The sequence below is a fragment of the Epinephelus fuscoguttatus genome, linkage group LG17 (genome assembly GCF_011397635.1).
Source record: "Epinephelus fuscoguttatus linkage group LG17, E.fuscoguttatus.final_Chr_v1".
NCBI classification, from domain to species: domain Eukaryota; kingdom Metazoa; phylum Chordata; class Actinopteri; order Perciformes; family Serranidae; genus Epinephelus; species Epinephelus fuscoguttatus.
In genome coordinates, this window is record NC_064768.1 from 18,674,604 (window position 1) to 18,697,589 (window position 22,986).

Consider the following 22,986-nt stretch of genomic DNA (forward strand, 5'->3'; position numbering starts at 1 on the left):
AGCTCGATGTTCTATAACATGAAGCCAAGTCTGTTTGTTTATACATGGCAGTATTTGTTCTCCCCAGCTGAACGGGACAGCAGATAGACACAGAGAAAGCTTATCTTTAATCACTTATCTTTATGCAAGATACTGCATGACCATCATGTGATTGATTCAACAAAGAGACTTAGACTGTAGTCAGACTTAAGGCCTCTTTATACTGTGCCACTTTGGGCTTTCCCAGAGGAAAGTTGACAATCGTGAATGAAACGTTGTCAAATCTTTGGTTATGAATCAAAAGCTGTTTAGAAGAGTCCACTCACGGCCAATTTGGTGCTTTGCTGACCAAAGACAAAACAGCGTCAGAGAGTTAGAATCAAAATCCCGCAATGCAACTACTGCTACAACCCACGTTTGCAAACAAACCAATCACAGTACAACATGAAATGACGCAGAATCAACTAGAGAGCTAGTGTCATGCTAATGCTAAACACATATTTACTGCTTTTGGCTAATTCCATTGTAGTGCTGCGATTTACCAGACACCATGCACCATCTGACATGCCTCAAAACTGATAGCATACAGTTGTGACAGAGCTTGTGAATGTGATTGAGATTAGACCCATTGTACACACTGTCGGCAATTACAGAACTCTGGGAACTCAAGGAATAATTAAAATAACCTTTTCCACTGCCTTCTCTGCTCTAACATTTTCATAGCGTCTGAATATGATTGGACGTGTGTTGTGGAGGTCAGCTCAGCGTATCTGGGTTCAAAGTTAAATTTTGTTGTACTTTTGCACCACAACTTGACAGAAGAAATATGCAGTGTGTGCCTCTATGGCTCAGGCTGCTGAGAGAGTAAAGCCTCTCCCTCTGATGGAAATGATGGCCCATTAGTACAAATGTAGAACAATAACAAAATTAACTGGCAACAGGCAGAGTGCTATCAAGAGTCAAAACACTATGACATAACACTAATAACAACAACAATCATTTCCGGTTAGACAAATTGGAAAATGGAAATTGGATGTAAGTTGCGGACATACATGAAGCAAACCAGGTCTCCAACTTAATGTTAGTTAAAGGAGCAATGTTTACGATTTAGGGATTTAGTGGCATCTAGTGGTGAGATTGAAAATTTCCTTCAGTGTTCATTGTTCAGGAGGTTTTACTGAAAGTCAGATTATCCCCAGAGATCTCCTCTCCAAAACACACTCTCAATAGAGTATAAACTCTAAATAAAGCAGTTTCATGTTAAAAAAATCAGTGTTTTTCTGACTCTGCCAATCGCTTAGAGGTTGCTAACTACGGTAGCAGATGTGAAAATGCAAATGGCCCTATCTAGAGCCAGTGTTTAGTTTGTCTGTTATAGACTACTGTAGAAACATGGTGGTGCAACATGGCAGACTTTGTGGATGAGGACCCACTCCCTGAGTGAGGATATAAATGGTTCATTCTGCGATAACAAAAACACAATGATTCTTATTTTCAGGTGATTTTACACCAAAGAAAACATTAGATTTAATTTCTGCCAATATAACCTCATGAATCCTACACACCGGACCTTTAAAGTGTTGTTATATGAAAGCATCAAACATGTATAATAGATGATTGCGATGTATACACGTTGAAATAACAGATGCTAAGTCAAGAGCTGTCTTTGAGCATGTTTGGTCTTTGCAGATGTAAATGTGAAAAACTCAAACCCTTCTCTTTATTGTTACTTGGCAGCCCCAAACACAACAAGACCTAACCATTGTGTCTTTACTGTAAACAAATGTGATTTAGTCTATAGAAAATGCTCTAATGTAGCCAGTGGCGATCCTTGACTCTAGGGGGGCCCCAGGCAAAGAAGCCCATCAAGGTCCAATTTCATTGTGATGATGGTTACACCTAAGGTTGTAGGTAGGACAGTTATGGGTAGCTCGCTGACTGTCCTTACTAACAGTATCCAGCTGTCATAAGGTAGCTAGAAGGGGCTCTGCTTAGGGGGTTTGGGGGGCAGCAGAGGTGCGCTGTATAGTGCCTTTATGGGAGGTTTACGGGGGTTTATTCTTGTCATTGCAAAATATGCCAAATGAGTGGCCAGTTTTTTGGGGGGGCCCTAACATTTGCCTGGTTAGCCTTTCCTAGTGCGCCCCTGAATGTAGCATTCCACATTCAGAGACCAAGGAGACTTTGCCTCTGAGAACTTGTCTTGTCTGATCGAGACTTGACTTTTCTAACAGTAATTCTAAAGCTACAGTACGTCTAGTTTTAGTGAATGGTATAATATGCATGACCCAAGAGGCTCCCTACCTCTGGCTGAACTTTACAGCTCGCGTTACCGTTTAAAACAGCCTGTCAGCCAATAAGCCAAAAAGCCGGTCAGTCAGTTGCTCATCTGCACGGTCAGCCAGTTGGCCACCCATCCAACCAGTCACACGTAAAGCCAAACAGTCAGCCAGTTAGCTAGTTAGTAAGCCAGCCAGCCAGCCACACATCCAACCAGCCAGCCAGTCACATATTTAGTCAGCCTGTGAGCCAGTCTGCAGAGCCAGTGATGTAAACCAGGCCACGGCTGGCTGGCGGCACTAGCTGAGATCTTGGTGGTGATCTGGCCTGGGCTGGCTCCCCTCATGTGGATCATCAAAGCTGTTTTTCCAGGAAACAAAGCCAATCATCGTTCATGCTCACCGGAGGCAGGCTTGAAAGAACACCAGAACACTGCTGTTGGCATGGGTCATTTGCAGATTTGATAAATCAATGCCACTATACTAGTAGCTCAAAAATATCCACTCAACATAAACATAAAAGAAGGAATGGCATATGCAGTCATTTCCATGCACCTTGAGATTTCATTACAAAGGCAATAGTTATCATCACAAAAGGAAGCGATTTCCTTTTGTCTGGTGTATGTGGCTGCCTGGCTTGTCTTCTCCTTTTCTTTTTCCTCTGTCTCTTTGTACTTGAACAGAAGATGAAGGACTCACCTTCCTGCCGTGACTGGCTGAAGGGCAATATTACAGGAAGCGGTGGCAGAGCTGCCCGATATTGAAACTGTGAGGATTAATATTCCTCAAAAGCCTGGCCATTGTTTTTGATAAATCAATTTGGGAAGCCTTCCGAGAGCGGATTAGAGACGCGCCCTGGCCCACTTTTCTCCCTCCTCCTCTTTCCCCTACCCCTCCACCGCAGGTACTGGACCAGAGTTTTAATCAAGCGTGCCTCAAAGACGGGCACAGCAACCTTCAGCAACACCCCCCCCCCCCCACCCAGCCGAGCCATCGCCATCACCACCACCCGTACTATCCGTCCTCCTCTCCCTAGTTGTCTTTCTCTCCATCTGTCCCTTCTATTTTCCCCATCTATCCTTCATCTCTTTTCTCTTGCTCACTATCCTCGTCTGCCTGTCTCTGCATACCAAACAGAGCCGATGTTAAACGATAGTGTCTGAGCGAGAGGGCACAGTGGCAGTGCCTCTTGATGTTTAGATTCGGCAAAGGGTGCTGCGTGAAATGTGCGGTGACGGAAAACGGTTAACGCTCTTGACATCTCACACAGCCAATTTTCACGTTCCTGTTCTGTTCTCTTTCATTACTCCACAGATCACAGCCGTGAGGAATGTGGAAATTCACTTTGGAAGAGGAAGCGATTGCATCGAAGTTAGCAAAAATAAAATCTAAGAAGAAAAAAAAAAACAACCAAAAAAAACCCCCGCTTGTATTGTGTTAGCAGCCGAGGGAGCACAAAGAGGTCAGAAAACTGGGAGGGAGGGAAGTGTTTGTTTTTCCTAGACTCTTTCATTCTTGATGGGTGATTTTAGTTTTTTCTACCCTGTCAGACTTTTTTAATCCCTTTTTTTCTGCTGCTTGTTTTCTGATGCCTGTTGTGTTTGCCGCCTACGAAACAGATGTCATCGAGCACAGCTGGAGCCGCGAAGAAAACGATGAGAGAAGAAGAGAGAACCTCATGCTGTTTTGCAGCCCGCCCCGTCTCCTCCATCCCTTTACACATAGCACAACCTCATATTACACATACATAGACAGCAATCTACCCATAATGCAGTGCATTATGGCCCACCTGATATGTGGAAACGGGGGAAGCAGCGATGAAGGGCGTGATGGAGGTCTGTGCAATCATGCGGTTGGTGGCAATGCTGTAAGGCGAGGAGTAGAACCTGAGGAGGGACAGAGAGGGAGGGAGAGAAAGAGGGGGAAGGAGGTAAAGGAGGAGGAGAGGACACAGCAGAATTAGCTTGTCAAATTCATTTTAGTTTTATAGAACATAATGTAAATATAGAAAGATGTTAAAAATACAAAAACGGTGCATTAACTGACATATCTTTCGCCTGTACAAAGATTTCTGTCTATATAAAAAAGAAACACTTGCAAACCAGAGCGCACACACACAGACACACAAACGCACTGTCGATTTATCCTGCAGCTTGTTCAGAGCAAACACTCGGCCATATATTGTATTTCGAACGCCACATAAAAGTTTCATGAAGTGTCTTATAGCGTTCTCAATTGAAAAGTCGGGTTTTATCACATCAAATTGAGCTTTGTCATAGTATAAAGTAGGAGGTTGTCTGTATGTTTTTTTTTCCAATGTGGATTCGAGTATTAAGGCTGCACTGTACCATGCTGGCTGGCTGGCTTAAGCAGCACGCTTGTAGGCTAAGCTTGTGGAAAACTCAATGCATTTCAAGAAGGTGAGGTTTGACATGAGCTGCAGAGAAGCGAGGTGGTCGGCTCCGCTACTTTATCTCGTTGCTAAAGGTTTATAGCGACAGAATGTTGCTGTGATCCCCAGGGAGGCAAAGTGGAATGTCCAATAGTCTGTCACTTGAGCTGAAGATCATATTACTGGCCAAGGATTATAGACAAGTTATGTAGAAGGTTTGACCACCCTACATTTGAATTGAAGATACAGCATCAGCTCTTTGTTGTGTATTACATTATATTTTAACCTTGGAGACCCCAGGCCACTTCAACAGCTAAAAACAACAACTTTACATTGGTTTATCAGCTTGATGGACAATCTTGGAACCCATCGGCTGTTAGACTGATGACGATAAAGCCTTAGAGGGAAACAGACAACATTTTGTGGTTCCAGTGTAGCCAGCGGGTATCTGGATAATGGATATGCAGGCCAAGATTTCCTCCTCTGTGTGCCGGTCATTGCTTACAGTCTGATTAACAACTTCAGATGCAAGAGTGCATTTGGAGTTGATTGTGCACTAATGTGTCTAAACAGATATCTGCATATGAATTAAAAAAAGCTACTAAAAATTTAAATCATTGGCAGATGATAGCAGATGAACTCTGAGATTGCATTTCAGCCGATGCGTTCCACCTCTTTTGCTCTCCATGCTGACTGTTTACCTGCATGTAACCCAAGCCCGCTCAAACGTGACTGATCCACTTGGACTATAAAGGGAATCCAAAATGCTTCCATTGCAAAGAGATTTTGTATTAATATTCAGATTTCTGTTTATGAAGAATCCTTAATGGGTTACAATAGTTATGACTTTGAACTGATTGCAAGTTTTAGAAGTTTGCTAGAAAAGATTCATTTACCTCTGTTTTACCCCGGCTATAAAGCATGGTTAAATACGATAGATTGTTAAAATATTATGTATCTGTGACTGACGTTTATAGTCCTTTTACCGTAACTTTACAACTCCCGAATTTCAAATAAATCTATTTCAATTTCTCACACTGGAGTTTTAATAGTTTGTTTATAAGAGGTCAAACTGGAAGGTAAACCTCTCTCGAGTCGAACTGAACACAAACATGACTCATGTTATAATGTCTGATAAAATATTTTAGACTTTTTATGACTTTTGGCACAATAAATATATATTTGTTCACAAATAGCTCATTAATTGATAAAACATGAAATATTTATTTAGTTGGAATAGTGACAATGTTTTGTATGACAATTTCCTTCATCACCAATAAAACAGTATTACCAATAAAACACAAGGAATAAAACACAACTCTGTTAATGTGTTACTTGAGAGATGGTGAAATATCTTACTGTTTTTAGGTTAATGTTTGGCCTTAATGTGGGCAATAAACTTGCTGCTCTCCTATAAAAGTATACAGTCAAATTCAAATATAATGCAAACTAGAAAATGTAAATTCAACCCCTCAGTAGTATATACAGGGGTAATTTGCATCATAATTATATTTTAAATTTACTAATCCAATTTGCCCCTGTGTGCTCTCCACCCACAGGAATAGCCACTGGGTTCAGGTGCATTGTCAGCTGGTTGGCAGGCAATGGCGAGGACTGCTGATGCCTGGCATCACAGACTGGTTCTAGGGCAAAACATTCTCACTGCCAACTTGTCAGATACCAATGCTTCGTCAGTAGCCCTTTGCATCAAACTAAGATGCTCTGAGTACTCCTCTAGAATCAGTTTTGGACACTCAGGGACATTGTGTTAGTTTCTGCTTGTTACACACATAGTGTCTATTCAAAATAAACTTAAACTAACATAGATTTACTTTGTTTTACAGTTAAGGCAACAAAAGTACTTGGAAGGGTTAAGAAAAAAGATCCATGAGTCAATGTTGAATTTTGGTTTCTGACAGGACACATACAGCAGTCTCTTGGTTGAAAGTCCTTTGTTTGTTGGACCCATCCACCACACTGGACATTCTTGCTCTGTATGCTAAGTCAGTTGCCCACCAGTTGGAAGTGAGATCACCTGTCTGAGGACATGGAGTCTTGTGGGGGTACTGTGGGACTACATGGTACCCTGGCTGTTGCTACGAGCTGGTGTGAGAGCTGAGTCTCAGTCTGTATTCTCTGCAGGAAGTCATAGACTTTTCAGTGGATGCTGAGCTTCAGTGAAGTCACTGATTCGGTTTGTGATATTCATGGACAGGATCTTAAGGTGCAGCCGTGGGATGTGGGAATGTTTGGACTAGGGACCTCAGAACTGCTCTTTACAGATGATGGGGTTTTATTGGCTTCATCAGACCGTAACCTTTAGTATGCACTGAGATGTTTTTCAGCTGAGTGTGAAGCGGCCCGAGTCACGGAACCAGAGGACTTGAAGTCAGCACCTTCGAGGGCGAGGCCCTGGTTCTCTGCCAGAAAACGGTGGATTTCTCCATCTAGGTTTGGAGTGAGATGCTCTAGTAAGAGGAGGAGTTCAAGGATTTCTGGGATTTGAGGATAAAATAGAGCATAAAATCAACAGGTGGGTTGGTATAATGTCAGCAGGAATTGAGCTGGAAGGAAAAGATTCTGACTTACTAATCGTATGGTTACCGACCAAAGGAATGAGGTTGCTAATACTAAAAGCCAAGATGAGTTTTCTCCGTAGGGAAGCTGGGGTCATTCTTAGAGATAGGATAAGGACCACAACATCTGGAGGGGGCTTGGAGTAGAGCCGCCACTCTTCCATGTCAAAGGTGGGCCAGTTAAGGTGGTTTGGGCATCTGATCAGGATGTCTCCTGCTAAGAGGTTTTCCAACTGGTAGGTGGTAGGTGATCCTGGGTTAGAACCAGTAGACTGGAGAGATTATATATCTCATCTGTTTTAGGAATACCTTGTGATCATTCAGGAGGAGCTGCACCATGCTGCTGGGGAGGAGGGATGTCTGGACTACCTTGCTTAGCATGCTGCCACCGTGACCTTGCCCCAGATAAGTAGCAGAAAATGGATGGATGGATCCAATTTGCATTTGAATTTTGATGTACCAGTAAGCACAGTCTGACAAATGTGAAGTGGCTTTTTTGTTTTACACTTTCAGTTCAACTGCAGTTTTATTTTGTACTTTCCATTAACTTATGAATTAAATTTTCAGTATACTTCTATATTCTTTGCCACTGATTCACGCTTTATGTCTATTTTCCACTTTGAGTAACATTTGTATAAAACTGACTACTTTCACATTCTTTGCAACTTAATTCACCTAATTTCCTTTTTTCCTGGAACATGATCATTTAGCTAAACTTCTGGTTGAATGTAATACGAGTGAATCACTCCTTTCCCAGCAGGTCTGTTGCCTAACACAAATATCTGTGGGATTATAATTTGGCGGATTTGCAGCAAAGCAGGCTTTTACATGGCAGGCTGTGTGTAATGAGTGATGCTATTCATCCAGTTGAGATTGACTCCGAGTCACTGGGGGATAAGTGGTTTAGGAAGCGGGGAATGAGGAGCTTCCTGTGAATGACTGAGGCCAGAGGGAGACAGAGGAGAGCCTAAACACTCTCCTTCCTGTCTCAGGACTGCGGGGAAAAATAAAACATGTTGCCGGGTCATTTATTTCCACAGCAGCATTAAGTCATGACATAAAGACACAGAAACACACAGGAACACACACATACATGAAGAACCAAACACACAGAAGCTCGCACAGCTGCCCTTGGCCATTTTTCACCCATCCCAACCTATGAAAACTGATACGGCGCCCATATAGATTTTCCTAATCAAACAGTAACAAAGTGCAGACACTACATTAATCTTTATGTATGACAGTGGTATTGAACGGGTCCTATGAGCCAAGAGGTGAGTGTATTAGATAGTGCCAAGGATGGATTGACTGTCAAGCTCTTACCCATTCTGCATTGCAGCTGGATCATATGTTAACGCCATGCCAGTCTGAAAGAGAAAAAACATGCAGGATTAATCACAAATTAAGAGATTTGGATCAGAAAAATAATAAATGACATAAAACTGCAACAAGGAAAAGACTGACGATTGAAAAGGCAGTGCAGATAAAGCTGAAACAACACCTTCATCTTTTTTTCTGTATTTTCCTTCTTCGTTTTTGGGAATGTGCTTCCTCCCTTTTTTGCCAAGAAGCAGAGAAAGATCATAAGACTATGTTTTTACATTTCAGTTACTGTACACATGACAAACAAATGATATAACGTGTTAATTAGCATGTTGTAGAGGTGTTGGTAGCAGCTTTTTTTTCTTTTTCTTTTCTGAACAGAGCTAAGCTGGCTGTTTTCCCTGTTTTAAGTCTGGCTGTACCTTCATATTTAGAGCATACAGACATGAGAGTGGTTTCAATCTTGTTTCTGTAAAAAAGCAAATATGTTTACTTTCCAAAATGTCAAACTACTCCTGCTTAAAGGGGACCTATTATTCTAATTTTCAGGCTCATATTTGTACTTTGGGTGGGTACTAGAACATGTTTTCAAGCTGTAATGTTAAATGCACTTAATGTAACTACAATGACTGCCTTGTGGTTGTATACCTCTACGAACCAGTCAAGTTGCAGTTAAAGGCTACGTCCAAATCTGGACTCCAGACTCATATGTAGCCATGACAGTAGACTTTGCTTCTAGTATGAATGTTGCTGCAAAGAAGCTACGAATTCTAAAACATGGATGCCTCACACACATCTTCAACCCACGGCACAGAAGACCTAAACAATCAGCACAGTTTCAAGGTGGTGGTGTCACAAATTCAATATCTGATCAAATGTATCTTCTGTTCCTGAGTTATGGTGTTGAATAATGGCTAGAAAAGTGTTTCTGCAGAAAATTATGATGTCACAGTGAAGTTGACCTTTGACCTTTTGGATATAAAATCTCATGACTTCATCATATTATCCTATCAGACATTTGTGTAAGATTTTGTAATAATTAGCTTATAAATGGCTTGGCTCTTGAGTTATGGTCAAAAACAGTGAGGTCCATCAAAGCCATTTTAAATAATCCCATTCATAAAAATGGGATGCACAGACGGACAGACTGATGGACAACACAAAAACAATACCTTTAGCTACAGCTAGCAGCGGCATGACGGTTTAAAAAGAAATTAATTTTCTATGTCTGAGACACTTAGTTTTAGCGCCTGTCTCTTTAAGCCCCCCCTCCCGAAAAAGCCCAGCCTGCTCTGGCTGGTTTGCAGTTCTGGGTCTTCCATATTTTGGCGTCTCTGCATCATTATCACAGTTGGGGAATGACTGTAACCAAGTATAGCAGCACTTTCTACTGTGAAAAATCACCAATAAAATCTTCTCTACGGAAATCTTCCCACCGGAAATGTTCCAGCAGCAAATATGATTCGAAATTAGGAAGGAATAAACAACATTTTGCGACCAAAATTACATGTTTCCCTGGCGTTAGCATGTAGCTACATGTAGCAGTATAGGCTCCATCATGTAAACACTTGCAGTAGCTTGCCTAGAGCAGATGACCATGTAAAAAATGCGTCACAACAAACAAAGAAATGCTGGAAACAGAGCATTTTGAACAATCTGAGTTTTTGCTAGCAGGAATGAATTTTTCATGGGTTTACCTAATTTTTTGAAAATTTGGCCATGTTTAATATGAACAACTGACATTTTAACATATATGACAAATAAGAGGGAAAAACACACAGGTTCTATTTAATGACAAGTGCATAGGACCAAAATCCAGCACACAACGTTTCAGTAGGTAGATCATTGTCAGGTATGATTAATATCTCCTTCATACACATTGGACATGTTGTGCATATATATTGTACTGCATTCTGTCAGCATCACCCAGATGTCATTTTGTGCCAGTATGTTCTGTATGTCTCGGGGAAATCTGTCGATATGTTCCTGCACCAATGTCACCCAGATAATCCGTTGTATCTTTATTGTACTTAGGGAATAATGTGATTGATACCCTGATTCTTTTTGTTCAGAATAAATTTAATCAAATCAAAATCAACTCATTTTCAAATTGGAAAAACTGACAAGTGACAAAGCCAATGTGGGGAAAAGCTCAGTCAATAGGACAAAGTGAATTGGTATTGAGGACGCCTCTTTTTCCATTTCAATCACGTACATTCATGTATTTATGAATGAGAGGAAATGAAGAAATGCCCTTTGGAGAGAAAAGGAGTGAGCGGAAAACTGAGTTCTTTGTCTGCTGATGGTGTGCGTGTAAGTGTGTGTGTGTGTGTGTGTGTGTGTGTGTGTGTGCGTGTGCGTGTGTAGGTGTGTGTGAGGCCCTCTAAGAGTCCAGGAGAGAAATCTGTGCGCCGCAATCCGTCATCTGCATTCCTGAAGGTTCTCTCCCAGAGGAGAGCTAATCCGATTTCTTTTAACGGGAGGCTGCTGAGGACGGCAGATTTCATCAGCATACACACACACACGGACCCACACACACACACATGCGCACACACACTCCCTTTTCTTGCCCTTCCTCTCTTTCACTTTGCTCTCCCTCCCCCTCCTTTCTTTCGCCATCATCTTATGTTCTCTTCCTTTTTCTCCTTACCTTTCTCCCTTCATCCCTCATCTCTTAATCTACCCTCCTCCTGTCTTTCTGTGCCACTTTTTTGCCCTTGTCCCTCTAGAGGGCTACCTACACTGAGCCATATAGTTAAGGGAACAGTGGCTCAGAGGAGCAGGGGGGATCAGCGAGCCTGGACCAAACCCATGAGAGTGAGCGAAAACAGAATCCATACCAAATGAATGGGGATGTGTGGATGCATGTGTGAGTAGTGGCCTTTGTGTTCAGTTTCTGTGAGAGTGCATTTGCACAACGAGTTAAAAAAAGCTTTCAGAGACACTTTATGTAAAGGCCAGATGAAGGGACTTGCATCAGCTCTGTGTTATTTGAAAATCTTTTACTCTATTTGTGTATTTTCACCTTCAGTCCCCTTCTGTGAGTCAATATGTGCAAAGGTCTCTCTGAATGTGTTTATACACCGTCTTTACACTAAATGTGAGATCAGAACTGCTTGTCTGTGTGTGAGTGTGTGTTCACATGTGCGCTAATAGCAGTGGCAGACTTGGCCAGCTGTCTGGTGAGGCTGATAACTCCCCCAAGTGCTGCCCTTGGTTCCATGTGCTGATGAATTCCACAGCAGAGAAGCTCCTGACCGGAGACCCTGCATGGCCAATGACTGATTACCGATGCAGTCAGCTTTTGGCTTTGCTGCATCAAGGAGAAAGGGAAAAGACAGAGACAGTCTGTGTATGTTCTCTTTGTTTCTTTGTTGTGTTTTTTTTCTTTTTTTTTGGTCTGAGCTTGTTTCAATACTGAAAAAATGTCGATACTGTGCAGATCCTGTGAGCATAGCTTGGCCCTGAGAAAAGCTGCTGAGGACAGACTGACTTTAGAGAGGAAGCAGCTAGGTATGTTCATTTTGCATGCCAAATTAGCTGAAATCGAGTTGCACTCCCTCACCTCATGCTGTAAAGATGATTTAAAGATCCAGTGTGTTGGATTCAGGGGAATATATTGGCAGAAAGGGAATTTGTTACTTTAGAATGAGCCGTTTATATCTACATCTATATTTCTACAGTAGCCCAGAATGGACAAACCAAACACTGGCCCTAGATAGGACATTCATGATTTCACATTGACCACTGTAGTTAGAAGCTCCCACGAGCGTTGGAGCATTGGAAAAACACTGATGTTTTTTATGTGAAACAGCTTCATCCATCGTATTTACCAGTTAAAATCACTGGGTCTGACTGTTTTCTAGAAGAAGAGATCTCTGCGGATAATTCAGTTTATGGTAAAAACCTCCAGGTGCTGGGTTTGGAACAGCATAAGAGAAACACTAATTTGTAACATGACACTGTTTTATTCAGTGTTTTAACTAGTTTTAGTCACTTGGTCCATTTGTTTTGGAGAGGAGGAAGCCTGGATAATTTGGCTTCTGATAAAAACCTCCTGAATGTCTGGATCAGAAAAAAGGTGAGTGCACATTAGCAGGTGCTGGGTCAGCGGCCCATCTCTTGCCCCTTTTACACTGCCAGATTTTCCGCGAATGTTGGGCCGTTTTGCTGGCAAGCTGCAAGCGTTTTTACACATAGAGCCGGATTGGCGAGTTGATCCGAGGTGCCCAATTTTCTGCCTCATAGGGTAGTCATATTGGTGGAAACCTTTTAGTTTAAAAGACCGAGGTGGCCTTCCGCAATGGGAGGGGCTGTTGCTGATGCCGCACGTTCGACCCACTGACGGTGGATAAACAGGAAACAGCTGACAGCAGGAATTAGCGAGCAGCTAGTAGCAAGAGGGAAACGCAAACCTGACAGACACTGTAAAGATGAGCAACTGGGGAGACAAGGAATTGCGCACCCTCCTTGTCCTCGCAAATAAAGAGGCCATTAACCGTCAAATGAGGGGAACGATGAAGAACGGGCCGACTTATGAGAGAATCGCCGACTGACTGACCAGCCGCGGATTCCCTCGCACGTCACTGTTTATGTCACACACTGAGCTACACATTTTGTTACTTGCTCACGCCCCCCATTGCCCCGAAAAAGGCACATTCTGTATGAACAAAAGTAGGCAGGTGGCATTTTGCTGCACTCCCCGATTTTGTTTTTATACTGCCAATGCTGAAAAAACACTGATTGGGCTTTCCTGCAAATTTGCACAATTCCTATTTAAAAAGGGCTTCTGACGTGTCGAGCAGCAACTGAGAAACACTGATTTGTGACATAAAACTGCTTTATTTAATGTTTTTACCTGTTTAAATCACTGTGTTTGTGTTGGAGATGAAGAAACTTATGTGGGCAATTCAGCTTCTGTTAAAAACCTCCTGAACAATGGACACTGGAGAAATTCTAACCAGTAGAAGTTTCAGCAGGTTGCAAGTTGCAATCCTCACCACTAGATGCCATTAAATCCCCTTAAATCTTACAGACTGTTCCTTTAAAAGACAATTTCAAAATGCCAACATTTGGTGTAATGAAAGCTGAAATGACCACTTTTTGTCATCAATCATTAAATCACATCATCTCTGCTTTTGGATGAGCAAAATGCATTTTGCCTTACTGATGTGTTTCCAGTGCAAATGTGAATGCATTTCACAATCCCAATGAAACAGTTGTAAAAAATGTATGTGTACATGTGAGCTTCCATGTGTTTAACACACAGATACTAAAAAAGGGTCGGTTGAGGACAGCCTATATTAGGCAGCTGTAAGAACACCTGTGCTGAACTGTTCTCATGCTGGAAAACTGAGCCGAGCTATTGTATCCATGTCCTCACACACTCTCACACACACACTGACCCACTCCCTCCTTGTATTTTTGCCTTCCACACACAGATTTGCTCTCTATTTTCCCTCCCCGCCTTGTGGCCACACACACACACACACACACACACACACACACACACACACACACACACACAGACATCTGTCAGGCTTTCACACAGAGTGGAGAGCCGGATGTTTTTTTCATCTTCACTCATTCCCCTAGAGTAGGTGCTTGAGAAGTGTGACTTTGAAAGTTTTTGTGTGTAGGAGTGTGTGTTGGTGAAAGAGAGTGAGGAAGTGAAAAGAGAGGGAGAAAGAGAGGGAGAAAAGAATGAGCACCCATGGCGCTTGTGTCTGTGTGTGTGCGGCTGAAAAAAAAAAAAAAATGCAGTGACTAATATGTTTGTCAGCATGAGACAGCGAGAGACAGCACTTTCTAGACTCCCACTTTGGGTAGTTTACAAGAAAATCTGTCATATATTTCTCAATCCTCACCGTCAGCCCACCCTGCAGCACTCAACCCTTGTAACTCCTGACTGATCATGCAATGTGTTCCCTCTCTCTTTCTTTCTCTTAGTCTCGGTGAGTCACTCACTCTCTCTCCATATGTTGCTGTGGGATCTGGGAAGACTTCAAACACGGGGAGGAAGAGACAGAGAGACAAAGTGGGAGAGAGAAAGAGATGGCGAGAAGGAGAGAGTGCTTAAAGACAGAAAGAGAGAAGAAGAGGGTGAGAGAATACTGCAGCTATAGACAGAAGGCAGAGAGACGGAGTTTGGATGGTGTGGGCTGTTGCTCCCCTTCATCTGCCTGCCACAGGGAGCAAAGTGAGGAATGGCCTCAGCTCTGATAAACGGACTAACATGTGATGCCTGTCTCCCATCTTCCCCTGCCCTGCCTGTACCGCTGATCTATGACCACAAGGATGCTCACAAACACACACACACACACGCATGACATACTGTACTTATAAGGGCCTTCCTGTTGACTCTATAAGTGTAAATGCATGCAGAATACATTGCGAAATGAATGCTATCAGATGAGCCACACTGTATCTGGAGGTGGTCCGACTTGCATTGTAATTGGATATCAGCCAGGTGTGAATTTAAGTTGTAAGAAAAAAATCTTTTGAAAGGTCACTTAACTGGCAAAAAGCTACAAATGATCTCTCCTTAGCAAAAGATAATAAGAGCTCCACTCAGCCTAATTAGACCTTTAAAGGGACAGTTCACCCCAAAATCAAAAAGGCATATTTTTCCTCTTACCTGCAGTGCTATTTATTAATGTAGATTGTTTTGGAGTGAGCTAGCAAGTGTTAGAGATATCAGCTGTACAGATGTCTGCCTTCTTTTCAGTATAATGGAACTAGATGGCACTCGGCTTGTGGTGCTCAAAGCACCAAAAACATACATTTAAAAAACTCAACAACGTCTCTTTCCAGATATCATGACTGTTTACTCAAGATAATTCACAGACCGTGTTGTAAGCAGTTTCATGTAGGGACTATTTTTTTCCTACAGAACTGCAACCACCAACCATATCACTGCCCAGAAGGAAATGTGCATCTACTCATGGATGGGAGGCTTTTGCTCGCGACAGTACAAGATACAAACATTAATGGTTTCCTTTTCCGCTGAGATGTAACATTAGCTAGCTCAGTGGTGCTAGGTGAGCTAGCAGTAGTTGCATGCTTCTTCTGAGCAGTGATACGGCTGGCGGGTGTAGTTTGGTAGAAAGAAAAGAGTTCCTACGTGAAAAAACTCACAGTAAAGTCTGTGGATTATCTTGAGTAACCCGGTCATGATTTATGGAAAGAGAGATTACTGTTGAGTTTATCAAATGTCTTTGTTGTGGCACCACAAGCTGAGTGCTATCTATTACCATTTCATTGGAGAGAAGGCATATCTCCAATACTCGGCAACAATCTAGGTTAATAACGCTAATGCTAACAATCTCTGCTACAAGCCAAGCATTACATATCACCCTCAACTTATCTTATTCTTTCAACTGGTGATCACTAGCACAGAAAAGTCAGACACGTGTAAGATTCTTCTATAGGATAACATAATACTCTTCACCCTCCCCTTTTTCTTCTTCCTTTCTTCTCTCCTCCTATATATGGTGCCCTTTATTCGTTTCATGTTTTTCTTTGATACACGTTGCAGGAAATTTGAAATAATAAGGCTCTGCACATTTAGGTCAAATACTAGTATATAATGATAAAGCCAAGCAGTCAGTAGACCTTCATTAGTACAAATCCCTGAGCTCATAATGGCATCAAATAGAGAACACCTGTTTCTTTTTTTGATGCGAGTGCACATGGGAAATGTTATTCACAAAAAAAAAAAAAAAACGATGATCAGTCAATAAAGAAAAGGAACTGAAGTGAACAAAGAGCCTTTAAAAAATAGGCTTTATACTTTGGTATTGTGTCTTGAGTGTGGTGAGCTTCCCGAAACACCTGCCATATGTTACAGGAGAAGAACATGCAACAGGGTGACGACTCTGCTGGAATGAGGATTAAAATGTTTGAATAAATCCATTTGTTTCAAATAAACAATAAAATATTGCCGCTAAACTAAACCTTATTCTAATCTCAAACCTTAGCTGAGGTCTTCAACCTGAGCTGATTAAAACCATAGCCTCAATTCAAACCTTTATCTGTGAAGTTTGGGAGCTAATCAATTTGTAAAAAATGTTCTTAGTCTGAAAGTCAAAATCTCAGACAGGCTCCCTAAAGTATAGCAAAACAACAGCACATAAACACACACATATGAACAAATAAATGTCCACACACGATTTACACATTTACACACACCGCCTTGAACTGGGACTGTTAAACCTCAGCCTCTCAGCCGTACTGCCATGCCTTATCACAGCATAATGTGAAACATGAGAGAGAGGTGGAGGGGAGGAGAGGGGGATAATGCAGAGGAGGGATTTCTCTTTTACAGAGACAACAGGAAAACATTTAAATTGACGTGAAACAGACGCTACCTGTAGCTAGAACTGAACGCAGTGACTGTGCCTGTGTGGTTGTGTTCAGCTTGGCCTCTGACTGAACCCTCCACAAACTCTGTCTTTATGTTAGTTCCCTCTAGTCTGTCTCTGTCCCTCCTGGATTCATAAAGCCACAGGATAGGCACAAATTTTCTCTTAAGTTCAAACAGCTTCAAATTGCACATGCACATATTTTGCGGCAATTTCCACCGCCCTGGGAAATGGCCGTCTAGTTGCTTCTTCCTACTGACTTTGTATTAAGCTTGCTTTTGCGTTCTGTCTTAACACACAAAGTGGCCTAGAAAGCTTCTCGGTTAATTTTTTTTCCCATGAAAATGAAAGTTAAAATCATATGGAATAGCCAGTGAGTATATGTGTGTCTACATGCGTGAGACTGGTCATGTCTGCTTAAACTTACATTAACATTTAATTATTCTGCATTAGCAAATACATAATTGCTGCCTTGATGATGTTTTTTAATCAATCTAAAGAGGAAAACATTGAGGTAGAACTGGCAAACTGTTCACTGCCACTGGACATCCCTGCAATATATTCATTCTGGCAACCAAAGCCCGGACGAGAATTTGGTGGTTATATTGAGGCAACTCAAACTGCTTGGTCAAAGTTAGGGAGAGATTGCGGCCTTTATTAAAATATCAGGAAAGTTAATAATTGCATACAGTATGAGATAGGACACACTTTTTAAATACTGAATCAAAACAACCTTTTCCTAAACTCTACCAAGTGTCTTTGTTACCCTAACCCAACAATATGTAGAACACAGGACTTAAACCCAGGTGTCAGGTATTAAAGTATTGTGCTTTGTGTACTAAAAACTCACTTTAACTTCCTTAAAAGAGTAGGTTTGGTATTTTTGTAACCTGGACCTTATTTTCCCATGTTGTTGTGTGTTTGCAGTTAACCAGTTTGTCTTTCTGTTTTGTTTTCTGTTTTTTTTTGTTTTGTTTTTTAGGTGTGTCATATTTGATGCCATGGACAGGCTGGAAACAGTAAACAACAGAAAGCAGCATGGAGGCCAATGAAAACTTTACAGTGGTTACTTCTTTTTTATATCTATTCCTTTTTCAGTTTCTCTTCTGAACTCGGTGCTGGCCAAGTCTGAGCTGCTACCCGAAATCGCTATCACCAAACCCACCAGACTCCTTTTAAGTAAACAGTCATTTTAGCATGTGGACAGCCAGCATATTTTCACATCTAACTGGGTGAATCAGGCGTTTATTTCAAACAAACCTGAGTTGGTGATTGCTGGAATTGTGGTAAGATGAAGCACAACGGTTTTTGTGAGTTTTATTTTGTTTCTGTCGACTTTGAATAAAGTGTGTTTTACCATGATAAAATTCACGTTTATTTAAATGGAGTCTGGTGGATTTGGCAAAATGGATCCTTTGCAAATCGTTGTTAGACACTTACAGTGGTCTTGCTCAGTGCGGCACCAGTTTTAAAAATCGTTGTTGCCATTGTCACAAAGGAAAAAGGGTCCATGTAGAAAAATACCAAACTTACCCTTTGATATGACTGTTAAGCAGAATATAGATGTCACACTTACTGGATGGGAAAAAATGTAGCTGGTGGATGTTATCCAGGTAGCAGTCGCGTTTCCTCCAGAGTGTATTTGGAAAAGTACATGAGTTGTATATAATCATGTTTCACAGCAGGTAGGATCGGTGTGACAGGGTACGCAGCTATTTTAAGTTTCAAAAGAGAGTGTGTGTTTAATGTAGAGTAGGTAAGGGTAGCAGAGTAAATACAGAAAAGGGACAAAAGGGGTGTTTCCTCCATTTTGATAGTGTAGGATTTTTCCTTTATCCTTATTACATACACAGCCATCTCACTTTACCTCAAGTCAACTGAGCTGACCCTGTCAATGTGCAGGCCTGCGAGGGGGATGTAGCAATGTGATTTAGGTTAAACACGCTTCACTGGCTTATAGGTGTTAGGGCTGCTGAACATGTGATGGACAGACACAAACACACACGGCTAGTGTAATAGTCCACCAGCCCCTTCCCAACATACACACCCACACAACAACACAAAACCCCGCACAGAGAGCATGCGTCTCCTGAAGGACAAACATTTCATCTCTCCTGGTCTCCCCTACCTTGCAGTTTCAGCACAACTGTCAGCCTCACTGAATGTGTGTGTGTTTGTGTGTTTACTTTATTCCATATAGTCCAGTCTGAAGTGCTCCTCGGCCTGTCTCCTCTGTGTGTCCTTCCCAGTATAGCTGGTTGGTAGCCTATGAAGAGACTTTAACCTTGCCTCCACATGTTGCTGATGAATATGTTACCATAGCACTGTATCCAATTTCTGGTCTCTGATGTATGGTGGGAATATACGTGTTCAGTGAGGCGTTTGGCTTGAGATGCAATTTACATGACAGCGCCTATACATCCGGGGGCAGTATGATCGATATCTGGGGTATTTTTCTTGTCTTTTTTTTAACAGCGCCATACCTTAGAGTAAATACAAATGACAGGCAGCAATGGTTTACATAAAGCCAGATGTTGGCAACTTCTCAAGGGGGCTTGTGAGTAGGGTGGGGCCTGTTATTGGAAATGCAATTACCTCAGAGGTAAATGCCTTGTTTAGACCGTCATCACAATGGAATGGAAAGAGTTTAGTCGACTGGGATTTTGTTTTGGCCATATCTGGGTCACCTGGCTATCAATTCTTTAAGAACTTGGTTATTCACTGAGTTTGTAAATGTCAACACAAAGGAGTTAAGACAGTATGCAATCCTTCAATTGAGGTTGGAACATGAAAATCTCTAAAAAGTGTTGCTGCAGTGACAACTGTGCCCTATCTCAGTACACCCCTTGCCACTACCACTTAGTCTTTGCCCCTCTGTTTTGCACACTCACGTCTAGGGATGGGGTATTCCCATTTTTGTTGGGTTAGAGGGGTAGGGCGAAGCGGTAGGGCCATATGGGCCTCAACTTCAAACCAAGTGTTGGCTACACACGCGACAAAAGAAACCCACAACTGGAGACATGGGGTAAAGTAATTATTACCGGGGATTTTAGTCCCGTCCGAACGCGCCATGTCTGTAATCACTACAGATAATGTCAGTATAAATTACGGCGACTTTAACCTTCTGTAAAACAGTCCAGAGAAAATACCTCGGGTAATATCAATCCAGTGCGAACGTGATCCTCTGTAAAAATGTATAATATTAATATAATACATTATATATTTATATAAGCTGCAGAACAGCTGTTCTGCTCCCAGCTGTTGTCTCCGTCACCCGGTTTGACACATTCGCTCGCGGCTCGCGCAGAAAATAGACCAGACGCCGAAACGATCGCTGCAGGGTGTCACGGTCGGTTGAGTCGGTCACAGTCCAGTGCTTCGAGGCTATTCGCAGCGCTTCCGCAGGAGGTGTGGCTATAGGTCAGAGAGGGGGGCGAGCGAGAGGTCCGCGGCCGTTTATAACGTAATGTTATAGATAATTGTTTTATGTGTTTTAATGTGTAGGTATGTAAATATTTTCAAAGACATTTATGTGGAAATAAAAATACCTACAAGTAGTTATGTTGCCTTGTATTAGTTTGCCCTCTTGTGGACATAATGCGGAAAAAAAAAATATTCGAATGGTTCGAACCTATGAGTTATTTTTAGAAGGAATATTCGAACGTCATTTTTGAGCAATTTTGACAGCCCTATATTACAGGCATCCTGTGGTAAACTGACATTAGTCCACATCCCTATGTAAAACTAATCCCGTCTGAATAGTACTATATTTTAATGTTGTTTTAATATATTATGGTCATTTTCTTTATAATATGCATAAGAAAAAGAAATCACTACAATGCTGATGTCTCAGGAGCTAACTAGCTGGCTAGCTAATGTTAGATTATACAGTACTGATTTGTACTGGACACATTTTGCATTTTGACCTTGACTCCCACACCTTGAAAATAAGTGGTAGAGGTAAAGATATAAAAGGGGATTGGGCCTCGCACTGCAAGTATGAGAGCCAAGAAAATATAGCTGTCATTTTGTCAGCTGAAAACTTTAGCTCAAGCTTAAAAGCACTTTATGTTGTTATACTCATGAATTTCTCTGTACTAAAAGACTTTTTTAATCTGTGGATATGGGTGGATATATTGTAAATCCTCTTAAATGAAGTGCAAGTACAGTTTACCACTTCCAGAATATGGTACTTTTATATGCTGACTTTGTAAATTAAAGGGATCTTGTGCCAATTTTCAACCAGCTTTGTATCTTAAAAGTGTGTGTAGTATGTGTAAATAAATGTACAAGCTCCCAGATCTCGCTGCTCATTTGCCTCATCCTGTGGATTTTCACTGGCTGTTGCTTCAACTACAGACTGTACTTCCTCAATTTTGTATACCGATCAAGACCACGGACACAAAGAGTACAGAAGCTCAAGCTCAGACCAAATTCAGATCGAACAGTAAGGTAATGCTGATCAAACATGAACCAAGATTCTATTGCTGTGTTTCCTATTCCTCATCTAAAATGTTGTCAGAAACATATTTTAGCTTACTGTTTATCTGTAACACGAGATCGTTTGTTAGCAGCCTACTGCTATATTGTTCTGGGGCAGGCAACTTGTATTGGGTTACCTACCAGTGGGAGCATTAGTTGATCTGATGCAGCACAGTGCATTCTGGTATTTGTAGGTTTTCTACCTCTTTTCTCTGTTCTTTTTTGGTCACATTGCACCAATTTCAAAAGTATTTACATCTTTCTACTGCATAGACAGCCCAGTTTTATGAATAGACCATCTTTCCAGCAGTGAAATACTTCTTTTATATTCTCTAAGGTTCATTCTTGACCTTGGAATTGTTATTACAAGATCTAAATATTTATTAGAGACTGTTCGTCACATGATAAAAGGTGGTCGTATATGAGGTGCACACCTGCATCTCTCCACTGACTCCTGGTTGATGACTTTGACCCCTTCCGAGTCGGTGCACAGTTGAAGAAAAATCAAGTTGGCTTATCACGTTCAACACTAGAGACCGTCCTGAACAGAGACAGGAGTTGGGATGTGGCCGACAGCTCAGGATTAATCAAGTAAATGGACTTTGTGATAAGAATTTCGAGTTAAATTGTAAATCGTGATTTGTCCTTGATGAATAATAATATTGCTGAGTTACAGTGCACCAACTTTTGGTCTTTTGGTCAGGTTGCTCTATATGTAGCACCTCTGTTGTGTTGGCAGCTTGATGAGCAAACCAATGAATTGTTTGTCGTAGAAAAGACTCTTATCTCATGCAGAAATACAAACAACATTCTAAGGAACTAGTATGGGGTGAAGTCTGCACTCAATGTAAGATTGTCCTTCAGTTGCGCAAGAGCAGAGGCGATCCCAGACTTTGCGGAAACCCCAGGCAAAGAAGCCCACTAAGTTCCCTCGCTTTTTGTTTGACATCAAAATCCTCCGCTCTTATTTTGTCGGTCAACCCTCCTTACTCTTGTGATGTGATAAGTGAAATCTGACTCCTGCTTTGTGCTGTGACTCTGCTGTGCTTTCGCATGCATCAGAGACTTTTAGTTTATTATTGCGGTGACCTTTATCCCACTATGTATTGATTAAAAAAAAAAAAAAAAAAAAAAGCAAAATGATGGTGGGGATGGTGGGAAAGTATTGTAATCAGTGTATGCCTGCACATCCATATAACACCAGTATTCTAACTACAGAGGCAAGCCTAGTTTATCATTGTCATTGTAAAATGTGCCAATATCATGCCATTGCAGGCCCCTGTTCCTAATTTTTTTTGGCAGGCCCCAAACATTTGCCTGGTATACTTCTCCTGACGGTGCACCCCATGAGCAAGAATAAAGAAACTCTTTCTCTTTCTGGAACATGTTGAAGGAGAATGGTTTTTGCACTGGTGTAACATCTTACCTCGCCTTCTCTGTGCCACGGCCTCCCGTTCTGAGGGTACTTGCTCTGGCTCTGGCGTTTCTTCTGCCCTCCGTCGGCAAATTTGCACAGCAAAGGCTCCGTGGGAGCTGCAGAGAGAGAGGACAAAATCATGTTAGGGAGGCCTTCATCCTGTGACCCATCAGAA

General features: G+C 41.7%; 1 protein-coding gene across 3 annotated transcripts in view; it reads right to left on the reverse strand.

The window, feature by feature from the left end:
• Positions 1-22,986, reverse strand: part of rbms3 (RNA binding motif, single stranded interacting protein) — a 382,296-nt gene that overhangs the window by 42,256 nt on the left and 317,054 nt on the right. For all 3 annotated transcript variants that reach the window (XM_049601753.1, XM_049601755.1, XM_049601754.1), the window contains 3 exons: positions 22,821-22,927; positions 8,550-8,593; positions 4,048-4,144 (listed from right to left, as the gene is read on the reverse strand). In XM_049601753.1, coding sequence (XP_049457710.1) covers positions 4,048-4,144; positions 8,550-8,593; positions 22,821-22,927 — 248 coding nt within the window. The remainder of the gene's footprint in view (positions 1-4,047; positions 4,145-8,549; positions 8,594-22,820; positions 22,928-22,986) is intronic.